At 55.1% G+C, this 11,325-nt stretch overlaps 1 protein-coding gene across 1 annotated transcript; it reads left to right on the top strand.

The window, feature by feature from the left end:
* Positions 1-3,760: 3,760 nt before the first annotated feature.
* GAS2L2 (growth arrest specific 2 like 2) lies at positions 3,761-10,928 on the top strand. Its single transcript, XM_059048630.1, has 6 exons — positions 3,761-4,145; positions 5,545-5,783; positions 6,625-6,732; positions 7,868-7,964; positions 8,560-8,815; positions 9,374-10,928. The coding sequence occupies exons 1-6, from the start codon at positions 3,761-3,763 to the stop codon at positions 10,926-10,928; spliced, it is 2,640 nt and encodes an 879-aa protein (XP_058904613.1).
* The last annotated feature ends 397 nt before the right edge of the window (positions 10,929-11,325 follow it).

Raw genomic sequence — 11,325 nt, 5'->3', positions numbered from 1 at the left:
CTCCTACTTTGGCGGAGCCAGTTTGGTGGGAGGTAGAACAAAGAGAGCAGACCAGTCCCCAGGAATCTCCTGGGGACAACACTGTCAAGAACTGTAAAGAGTCTAAAATTTTACCCTTCTTGCAAGTTAGCCTGCTGTACTTTCGTGGGTGCTGCCAAAAAAACATGAGACTCCTGGGTTGGAGATAAAGGGCCTCATTACTCAAGGCACAGCAGCATCAGCATACCTGTGTCATCTCCTCTTGGCCCACTGTCCCATGGGTGCTATAGGGATGGGTGCCAGGGAATACCTGCATATACAGTCATTTGCATTATAAGAGGAACCCTGAGCTTAGGGAACCCTAATCTTTTATACTGGGCAGTAACCAAACCTCTTCTTTGCTCCAGAAAAAGACACTATCTCTACTTCCAAGGTTGTTCACTATATAAACACCCTTGAAAAGTCAGTTACCTCTGCTTGCAAGACATGCAAAAATAGGAAAGGCCCATGCAGAATTGTCTCCCCTCAAAACCCCCATTTTCCGTACATTTACTAAAAGAGCCTATAGCCACCTTGGCTCTTTTTTTTTTTTTTTTTTTTAATAATGTGGTAGCATGCACATTACTTTTTTTAAAATTTAATTTTATTTTTTTATACAGCAGGTTCTTATTAATCATCAATTTTATACACATCAGTGTATACATGTCAATCCCAATCACCCAATTCATCACACCACCACCCCCAGCCCCCGCCGCTTTCCCCGCTTGGTGTCCATACGTTTGTTCTCTACATCTGTGTCTCAATTTCTGCCCTGCAAACCGGTTCATCTGTACCATTTTTCTAGGTTCCACATATATGCGTTAATATACGATATTTGTTTTTCTCTTTCTGACTTACTTCACTGTGTATGACCGTCTCTAGATCCATCCACACCTCAACAAATGACCCAATTTTGTTCCTTTTTATGGTTGAGTAATATTCCATTGTATATATCTACCACAGCTTCTTTATCCATTCATCTGTCGATGGGCATTTAGGTTGCTTCCATGACCTAGCTATTGTAAATAGTGCTGCAGTGAACATTGGGGTGCATGCGTCTTTTTGAATTATGGTTTTCTCTGGGTATATGCCCAGTAGTGGGATTGCTGGATCATATGGTAATTCTATTTTTAGCTTTTTAAGGAACCTCCATACTGTTCTCCATAGTGGCTGTATCAATTTACATTCCCACCAACAGTGCAAGAGGGTTCCCTTTTCTCCACACCCTCTCCAGCATTTGTTGTTTGTAGATTTTCTGATGATGCCCATTCTAACTGGTGTGAGGTGATACCTCATTGTAGTTTTCATTTGCATTTCTCCAATAATTAGTGATGTTGAGCAGCTTTTCATGTGCCTCTTGGCCATCTGTATGTCTTCTTTGGAGAAATGTCTATTTAGGTCTTCTGCCCATTTTTGGATTGGGTTGTTTGTTTTTTTAATATTGAGCTGCATGAGCTGTTTATATATTTTGGAGATTAATCCTTTGTCCGTTGATTCGTTTGCAAATATTTTCTCCCATTCTGAGGGTTGTCTTTTCATCTTCTTTATGGTTTCTTTTGCTGTGCAAAAGCTTTGAAGTTTCATTAGGTCCCATTTGTTTATTTTTGTTTTTATTTCCATTACTCTAGCAGGTGGATCAAAAAAGATCTTGCTGTGATTTATGTCAAAGAGTGTTCTTCCTATGTTTTCCTCTAAGAGTTTCATAGTGTCCAGTCTTACATTTAGTTCTTGAATCCATTTTGAGTTTATTTTTGTGTATGGTGTTAGGGAGTGTTCTAATTTCATTCTTTTACATGTAGCTGTCCAGTTTTCCCAGCACCACTTATTGAAGAGACTGTCTTTTCTCCATTGTATATCCTTGCCTCCTTTGTCATAGATTAGCTGACCATAGGTGCATGGGTTTATCTCTGGGCTTTCTAACTTGTTCCATTGATCTGTATTGATGTTTTTGTGCCAGCACCATATTGTCTTGATTACTGTAGCTTTGTAGTATAGTCTGAAGTCAGGGAGTCTGATTCCTCCAGCTCCGCTTTTTTTCCCTCAAGACTGCTTTGGCTATTCGGGGTCTTTTGTGTCTCCATACAAATTTTAAGATTTTTTGTTCTAGCTCTGTAAAAAATGCCATTGGTAATTTGATAGGGATTGCACTGAATCTGTAGATTGCTTTGGGTAGTATAGTCATTTTCACAATATTGATTCTTCCAATCCAAGAACATGGTGTATCTCTCCATCTGTTGATATCATCTTTAATTTCTTTCATCAGTGTCTTGTAGTTTTCTACATACAGGTCTTTTGTCTCCCTAGGTAGGTTTCTTCCTAGGTATTTTATTCTTTTTGTTGCAGTGGTAAATGGGAGTGTTTCCTTCATTTCTCTTTCAGATTTTTCATCATTAGTATATAGGAATGCAAGAGATTTCTGTGCATTAATTTTGTATCCTGCAACTTTACCAAATTCATTGCTTCCTCACTTCTCTTAGGTCCCTGCTCAATCATCACCCTATCAGTGAGGCCTTTCCTGACCACCTGATAGAAAATACCTACCCCCCCTTCTCCTTTAGTCCTTTAGTTTCCTCCCTGGTATTTATCACCATCTGACTTACTATAGACTTGTAAGTTTGTTATCTGTCATCCAACACCCACCAACATATAAGCAGCCTCCATGAGGTCAGGGACCTCATTTATAGCTACACGCTCAGGGCTATACTAGTGCGTGGCACACAGTAGGTACTCAGGAAATATTTGTTGAATGAATGCATTGCTGTGGCCATGGGGTGAGGTACTATGATTGACAGCCCACTCTGGAGGAATCACGTGGGTAGAGTGGGAGGGGTTCTCCAGAGAAAGTAGGGAGCATGGTGCACAAACAAGGCTGCTGGGCGAATCAGTGAGAGCTGGGGCCCCCCAGTCTTAACAGTCTGATACTTTCCACATTCACGATTCCTCTATTCTTCACAACACCCTGGAGAGGTAGATATTATTATTCCCATTTTGTAATTGAGGCAACTAAGGCACAGACAGGCTGGGCAGTATACGAAGGTCACAGAAGGCTCCAGGAAAGGGTCCAAAAGGCCAAACTCATGCGTATGGACTCTATCGCTGCATCTATTTCATCTCTATCCTACGGTGCTCACTAAACACCAAGGGGCACGGCATCCCCTGGCCCTGCTTCTCTCCCTCATCTCCCAAAAGCCCCCACCAGTGTCAACCAAGTGAGAGAAGCCAGCCCCAGCCTTCCTCTGCTTCGCAGGCTCCAGGGCGGGCAATGCCAGGAAGGGTTAACAAGGAGTGTTTGTAGCAGTCACTGTCTCCAAGGAGAGGAAAGCAGAGTGGAGAGGCCGACAGCCAGACTCCAGGCTGGCCGGTGACGGGTGGGGTGCAGCTAGCACGGCCTGTCCAGCCCTGGGGGGAGAAAGGAGTGTCCTCACCTCCATCTGTCCTGGGAGGTGGCGACGTCTGAGCGGACTGGGCAGCTGGGGTGCGAGGTCGCTGCAGGGCTACCAAGTGGGAAAGTTCTGGCAGGGACTGAGGAATGGGGGGGAGGGGGCGGGCCTGGCCCAGCCCAGTAGCCGCAGTGACAGTGGCTGAAGCCAGCGGCAAGTAGCAGAGCCGTCCTGGGCTCTCAGAGGACAAGGGGAACCCCGGAGTCAGGGAGAACCAGCCAAGACCCCGCAGGTGGTAGGAGTGAAGACACAGCTGTGGGAGAGAGGAGGCACCCGGCCCTTCCCCGGCTGGTGGTCCAGCCATGTCCCAGCCTGGGGCTGGCAGGAGGAGGCCTGGGACACCGAGGCCTCCGGTGCGCAGCATCCGGCCCTTTAAGTCCAGTGAGCAGTACCTGGAAGCCATGAAGGAGGACCTGGCCGAGTGGCTTCGGGATCTCTACGGGCTGGACATGGACGCAGCCAACTTCCTGCAGGCACTGGAGACGGGCCTGGTGCTGTGCCAGCATGCCAACGCCATCACTGAGGCCGCCCTGGCCTTCCTGGCTGAGGCACCTGCCCGAGCCCAAAGGATTCCCCTGCCCCGGGCCGGGGTTTCCTGCAATGGGGCCGCCCAGCCAGGCACCTTCCAGGCCCGGGACAACATCTCCAACTTCATCCAATGGTGCCGCAAGGAGATGGGTATCCAAGGTAAGCACCCTGCGCCCCCCTCCCCAGACCCTTCTCTTGTCAGGCGTCAATCTCCTCTCTGAGGCTCAGGCTGCATCGGGGGTCAGGAGCCATGGTCCTCCTTCCAGATTTGCCTTGGGCCACCTCATTCCTTTTCATGGCTCAGTTTCCCAATCTCATAGGAAATCCCCAATAAATAAATGTGTTGATTGGATGATTCGAGCACCTTTCTCCTTTGGGTAGAGCGTTACGCTGGGCACCGAGCGCTGAGAGGGCTGAGAACCAGTGCCAAGAAGTTTGTGGCCCAGGAAGAGAGACAGCTGAGAAGATGCATAAATTACAGCCCAACGTGGTAGAAGCTCAAGTAGAGGCATCTGTGCTGGGGAGACAGGTGGAAACAGCCACCTTATGGGCCTGGAAAGACCATATAGTGGATGGAGATTTGAGCTGAGTCTTGGGGAATAGAAAGAAGTTTGGGGGACAGGGAGTTCTAGGCAGGGGGGCACAAAGAAGGCGTGTGTTTGGGCTACAGTGGGGTGGGGAGGGGACAGGGGAGGAGGCAAGTGGATGTTAGGGAGGGGCCAGTCGTGTTTGGGGCTTCCAAGACTCTAGGACTGATATCAGGCTCCCTCATCTCCTTGGCCTGGGACCCAGCAGCGGGGATGAAGCTGGATGCCGCACCATCCTTCAGACCAAAGGCGGTGGGGGTGTAGCCGAGAGAGGGGTCAGGCCTGGCCTACCGGCGGTGGCAACACAATATGGAACAGGACTGGAGGGTGGACAAAGGCTAGTGTTTTATCGGGCACTTACCACGTGCCAGACGTTGCCTGCAGACATATAACTAGCCCCACGACAACCCCATGAAACAGACTACTTTCCCGTTTTACTGAAGAGGAGGCTGAAGCTGGGACTAGCCCAGGGTCATACATGTGGTGGGTGGGAGCTCAGGATTCCAAAGCTGGCAGTCTGGCTCCAGAGACTGTACTCACCCCAGCCTGGTTATGTGTGGGCCGGGAGTTGAGTCTGGGGTGCCTGGTGGATACCGGATGTGAGAGGCACGGATGGGAAGCAGGACAGACTGCTTCTTGCTCCTGGACCCATCCTGGCAAACAGAGCGGGGAGAAGGGCGGGTGGAGTTAGGCTCCTTCGCTTGGCTGTGTCTCCTCTCCCCCCCCCACCCCGCCCATAGGGCAGCCACCCCGTCTTGCACTCAGTACCTGAGCAGTTCTGTCCAGACCCTCCTAGGGGCTGGCTTGCCGCCAAGAACCTGAGATGCAAACCCCCATCCCCCATGCCTGCGTCCATGCCCTGGTCCAGGATGGCCCCAGGGCTCTCCCACCCGTTCCGCTTGCTTGCTCCGGGCAGGTCAGCAGGTATCTCAGGCTGCCTACCTTCCTCTCCCCTCTCCCGCCACGGCCAGAGGTGCTGATGTTCGAGACGGACGACCTGGTGCTGCGCAAGAACGTGAAGAACGTGGTGCTGTGCCTGCTGGAGCTGGGCCGCCGGGCCCAGCGCTTCGGCGTCGCGGCGCCCACCCTGGTGCGGCTGGAGGAGGAGATCGACCAGGAACTGCGGCTGGAGCTGGCCCTGCCCCCGCCCGACCCCCCGCCGCCGCCCGAGTTCCCCACGCTCCCGCCCTGCCGCAACCTGGATCAATTGGTGAGGGCTCCGGGCACGCCCTCGGCCCCGCCTTCCTTCGCCCCGCCTCCCTCTCCCCTCCGAATCCGGCCCCTCTGAGCCACCCCCTTCTTCAAACCCCAGTCGACACTCTCTCACCGCGTGGTTGTTAGTAAGGCGTGTCCACTTTGAGCCTCGACCCTCATCGTTTTCTTTATGAATCCAGCACCCTACGCCTCTCTCGTTTAAACCCCGTGGGACGGTTGTTAAGAACGCAGAACCTTTTCTAACTGCTTGGTTTAAGTCTTAGTTCCACTGCTTTGCAGCCATGTGACTTTGGGCAAATTATTTGCTCTCTCTGTGCCTCAGCTCCCTTATCTGTACCGTGGGGATGTAACTGTGCCTACCTTCGACGACCGCGGTGGCTGTTAGATGAGCCAGCGCACGTGAAGCGCTCAGCATGTGTCTGACACAGAGGGTCCTGTCCTGGGAGTTAGCTCTGACTGCGAATAGGAATCACTTCTACCACCAAGGAATCGAGCTCAGGGAGGTTTCTTACCTTGCCCAAGGCCTATAGTGCGGTGGAGGCAGGATTCCCACCCAAACCTGTCAGGTTCCAAGGTCCACCTTAACCATCACACTCCGTGGCCTCTGTCAGCTGACCCACGAGGGTGCTGGGCCGTAGGTGACCACTCAAGGTCTTGTTCTCTCGTTGAGCTATTAAAAGTCTTCTCTACTTGCTTCTCAGCCCCCAGCCCTGACTCAGCAAAAGCCTTGGGGCTGGGGGCCAGGCAGGCCGCCCGTTGCGCTTGACCCAGCGTGCAGAGGGAGCTTGGCTACCTGGGCAGAGCGGAGGGCTGAACCCATTGCCCACTGCCCGCAGGTTCAGAGCCTGGTGAGCCGCTGCACGTGCCCAGTTCAGTTCTCCATGGTCCAGGTGTCCGAGGGGAAGTACCGCGTGGGAGACTCCAACACCCTCATCTTCATCCGGGTAAGTCCCAGGTCGGGGACGGAGGGCCCTCTCTGGGGTCGGCAGGATCAGGTTTCCTTCCGTGGGACTTTGCCCAGGCCTGAAGGCAAGGACAGGAAATCACCATTCACCCCGTTATCAGGCCTTGGGGCTTTCCTTCTCTCCCTTGGAGAATTCCAGGAGATTCCTGACAAAGTTGGCAAGCATGTCCCCTCCTCCCATGAGGGCAGCCAGAACCAGAACCCCCCCCCCCGCCTCCACCTTAGTTCAGAAGGGGGTCTCCCCAGTCAGAAGTGAGGATGAAGCGTACTCCCACTTTCCCACCCACAGGCTTAGTCACAGCAAGGGGCCTGAGACCCATCCCCCCATCCCCCCTGCCCAGTTTGCGTTCCCTGCATGGCCCAGCCACATGGACCCCGAGGTCTGCGGCTCACACGCCCAGCTTGGTGCCTTCTGAGTAGCAGTACAAGTCTGAACTCTGCCTCCCACTACTCCCCACTCCCCACCCCCTCCCCCCTGCCCCCTGCCTGGCCACCTGGCCAGAAACAGTCTGCACCTGGGGGTGTGGCCAGCGGCTCAGGGGCACAGCTAAGCCTTCTCCTTGGGCAGGGCCACACCTGGGGGCAGCGCCAGCTCCCTGGGCCCTCACCCAGAGCCTGAGCCAAGAGCTCTGTGAAGCAGGTGGGGATGGATTGTGGCGCCCCGTTTCCACCAAGGAAGTGGAGGCCTGGAGAGGCTACGTGACCTGGAGTGGAGTCGGGCCAGGACTCCGCGGGTCCTTTAACACACACACACCACGAGAGCAAAGCCAGCGCCCCGCCCCCCCCCTCCCGTTTCTGATACAAAAGTTGGCAGGTGTCAACTGCTTCCCAGCGGAGGGAGAGGAGGGAGTCGGGAGGTAGACTACACAGCGCTTGGGAGATCCCTTGTCTCGCCCTGGGGCAACTTGCTGTGTGTCAGCTTGGCCTCCACCCTTGACGACATGTGCTATCTGATGCCAGTCCTGGAGGGCACTCAGGCTGCAACATAGGCATGCTCCCAGCTACACATGTGTGCATGTGTACGTGGATGGGAGCAAGGGCTGAAGGCCTGCAGGCTGGTCCATGGAGAGGGGACTCCCTCACTCTGCCCTCCACCGCACCCTTGCCCCCTGCAGATCCTCCGGAACCACGTGATGGTGCGTGTGGGGGGCGGCTGGGACACACTCGGTCACTATCTGGACAAACATGACCCCTGCCGGTGCACATCCCTCTGTAAGTCCCCTGAGAGTCCCTTCCCTATGACTCCAGGTCGGGAGGCCGGAAGCAGACGCGGGAGGTAGGCCTGATCTCCAGGGGCGAGAGGTGTGCAGGGGATGGAGGAAGGAAGATACTGTAGAAGGTACAGGTGTGGGTGGCCTCTCTCAGCTCTAGGCGGAAAGCGGGCCAGCCACAGTGAAGTACCAACTTAAGCCACAAGATGGCGCCAAACACACAGAGAATCAGCATTTGGTCATGGGTGCATGTGGGCAGGGCTCTGATGGAGGCACCAAGCAGGACTTGGAGGGGTCTTTAGTCTTCCCGTAATCTGCATCAGCACCTCAAACTACCCCAAATAAGCATGCAATCTAAGTACAAGATGTGGATTTGCAGCTTTTAAACGAGTCCCCCAGCCAGGCCCTCTGACCAGATTTCATCCCCTAAACCCCTCCCATGAGGAAATTCTGGTGCTGTCACTGTCACAGTAGGTCCCACTGTCTCTAATGCGGGGATTCAGGGTGTGGCACAGCTCGGGGAGGGAACGGTGGACCCCATCAGCAGGAGTTTAACCCTTTCCTCCTCTCCTCTCTCTGGGGGGCTGTGTTGGTAGCACACAAGACGGACAGCTTCCTGAAGCCCCCGGTCCCACCGGTGCAGCATGAAGTGAGGGTGGAGGATGGGCCCTCACAGCCCCAGCCTACAATGACCATCAGCCGCTCCCAGAGCCCCCTGCCCTCCGTGGACTGGAAGACATATTATACCTCTTCACATCGAAAGCTGAGGCCCCCTGCCGCCTCCTCCCCTACACCCCACCGTGAACGGAGAGCAGGGGCAGGGATCCTCAGAGAGACAGCACCATTCCCGAGGTACTGGGGAGGGACAGGGCAGGGCCTCTTCCTGCTTTGGAGTCTACATTCTCAGAGGCCACCTCACCCCCAAGATAAGGGGAGCAGGTCTCCCAGCAGTGCCCCTATCCCAGCAAGACCTCAGGTGTTCCGAACCAAAAAAGCACCCAGTACCTTTAGGATCATCTAGTTACTTCATACACCCTCCCATTTCACAGATGAGGAGGCTGAGGCCCATAAAGGGAACACACTTACCCAAGGTCCCTCTGCCATTTCATGGTACAGCAGAAACTAAGACCCTCCCCACCCAAGACTGGTGACCTGTAGTTGTGGGATGTGAAGCAACCTCGGGTCCAGACCAGGCTGCTGTCTGCTACACAAGGAATGGGGGAGGGTGGACTTAAACAGTATCTGCTGTAAGGAAGAGTCTCTGGCAGGCACGGGGGAGAGGGAGCATGTGCTTCGTTCAGCATGAAGTCTGACCCCCTGGGAGTCCTGGCTGGGGAAAGGCCATCCCTTCGCAGAGCCAGGGGACTGGATCAGATAACCCTGCCGATGACCTGTGATTCTCCCTTTCAGGTGCCAGGAGAAGTCACTTGCCCCATCTTGGAGGCAGCTGCCAGCTGGGGACAGCCCACCCAGCCCCCAATCCTCACCTACTCCCAGGGGCCAAGACCCACAGTGCACCTCCTCAGGGAAGGGGGGGGACAGATACCCCCCTGAACTCCCCAGGAGTAGGACTCCCACATCTTGGGTTCATGAGGAGACAGACAGCTGGGGAACTCGTGCCAGGACCCCCATCCCCCAGGGACTCCAAGCCCCTGAGGCCACTACCACAGGGACACCAGCAGGAGGACCATCTCCCCTGCCTTGTTCCTCCAGCCCAGCCAAGCCTGTGGGCCCCAGGCCACCGCCCCGCGGTGAGGCTGAGGGTGCTTCCTCCCAGCTTAGGGAGACAGCATCTGTCCATTCTCCATCCCCTGTTAAAGGGCCCACCAAGATCCCGGTCCAGTTGCCCCCAGCTTGCCCCCCGACTCCGAGAAGAAGCTTTCCAGGGACTGCAAGTGGAGGTCCCAGGACAGAACTGGGGAGAGGGCCCATTCCATTAAGGGCCGTCACTGGGGACCTGTCTGGGTCCAGACATGGGGACCGCTCTGTGGAAGAGAGGCAAGAGGACCAGAAGCTGGACGTCCAGGTGACAGCAGAGGCTGGAGAGCCCTGGGGCCTGGGCCCACAGCACCGGGAGGGGAGGTGCGCTCCCCTGCCCTCGGGTGGGATCAAGGAGCAAGCCATCTACCACAGCCTCGGGGAGCAGCTTTTGGCCAACGTGAAGCTGCTAGAGGTGGCAGGTGTCTGCCCCCAGGGCAGAGGGTCTGGAGTCGTTCCTCGCAGTGGAGTCTACGTGCCCAGTCTGGGTGGGCGGTGGCCTGAGCCTGGGGGTCCTTATGACAAAGTCATCCAAGAACTGGCTCAGGGCCCCCCACCCCTCCTTAAGGTGGACCTGGGAGCCTGGAAGGCAGCCCCTACAGGCCACCCTAAGCCAGCTGTAAGTGCAGGCCCAGGAAGCCCAAAAGGGAAACTGGGAGCCGAAGAGAGTGGGCCGAGGACGAAAGCAAGCCCAAGTGCCAAGGGTGCCAGGACAGCGAAGGTCCCAGCTCAAGGGGGGCAGGACTGCTCAGCCCCTGCTGTGTCTGCCACCCCAGAGTCCTCCACACCTTCGCCCTCCGCCCCCAGTTCTGATAAAGCCAAGGCATGTCCAGGCAAGGGCAAGAGAACACTCCGGAAGCCCCGGAGAGTCCCATCCATCTACAAGCTGAAGCTCAGGCACAGGATTCGGCCCCGGAGAGACCACAGGCCTGAGAAGCAGCCTTCACGAATCCCCAAGCCGTTGACCTGCCTCCACCTGGGTCCAGCCAAGGCCCCCCCCAGGGGCAGGCTGGTGAGAGCAGTACTGGGCAGCAATGGAGAGGAGGCAGCCCTGGGGGATGGCGCCTTGGTGGGGGAGGAGGAGGAAGGAAAGGAGAGGAAAGAGCCAGCTGCACCAGTGGAGAGCAGCTCCCAGCCTTTGGAGGGCCAGGAGCCTCAGCAGCTTGATCAAGCTCCCGTCTCACCTGAGGAGGAGTCTTGGGTGTGAGAAGGCGCCTCTCCTCCCCGAGCCTGTGGGTATAGGGGAGGAGGGAAGTGAAAAGATGCCCGTGTATTCGTTGCACTCCCAACTGCAGGAACAGAAAGGAAGGCCCCTCACCTCAATACAGGGCCTTGGCCAGGAGAGGTTAGAAGACAGACAGAGACTCCATCTGGTCGGTTGAGCAGCAGGGCAAAACCCACGAGTCCCAGTCCAATTCCAGGGTGGTAGGGCTACTGTCTCCCAGAAAAGCTCCCCAAATTCCTGTGCTCTGTCCTCCGGCCATGCCCATTTCCACAGCTCTTATAAGTTATTAAAAACGTGAGTGGGTCTGTCCCTGAGCCCCCCAGCTCTTGAGTCCTTCACTCTACCACGGTGCAGGAAGGTGTAGCAGCATTTTCCCGCT

Source organism: Kogia breviceps, chromosome 19 (genome assembly GCF_026419965.1).
Source record: "Kogia breviceps isolate mKogBre1 chromosome 19, mKogBre1 haplotype 1, whole genome shotgun sequence".
Classification (NCBI taxonomy): Eukaryota; Metazoa; Chordata; class Mammalia; order Artiodactyla; family Physeteridae; genus Kogia; species Kogia breviceps.
Note: the sequence above shows the minus strand (reverse complement) of the source record. Positions and strands in the feature narration are given on the sequence as shown.

Bases quoted from the DNA above. Each gene is read 5' to 3' on its own strand.
- GAS2L2 (XM_059048630.1), top strand. From the start codon at position 3,761: ATGTCCCAGCCTGGGGCTGGCAGGAGGAGGCCTGGGACACCGAGGCCT. The intron at 7,965-8,559 runs GTAAGTCCCCTG...CTGTGTTGGTAG, and splicing joins CTGCCGGTGCACATCCCTCT to CACACAAGACGGACAGCTTC. The intron at 8,816-9,373 runs GTACTGGGGAGG...TCTCCCTTTCAG, and splicing joins GAGACAGCACCATTCCCGAG to GTGCCAGGAGAAGTCACTTG.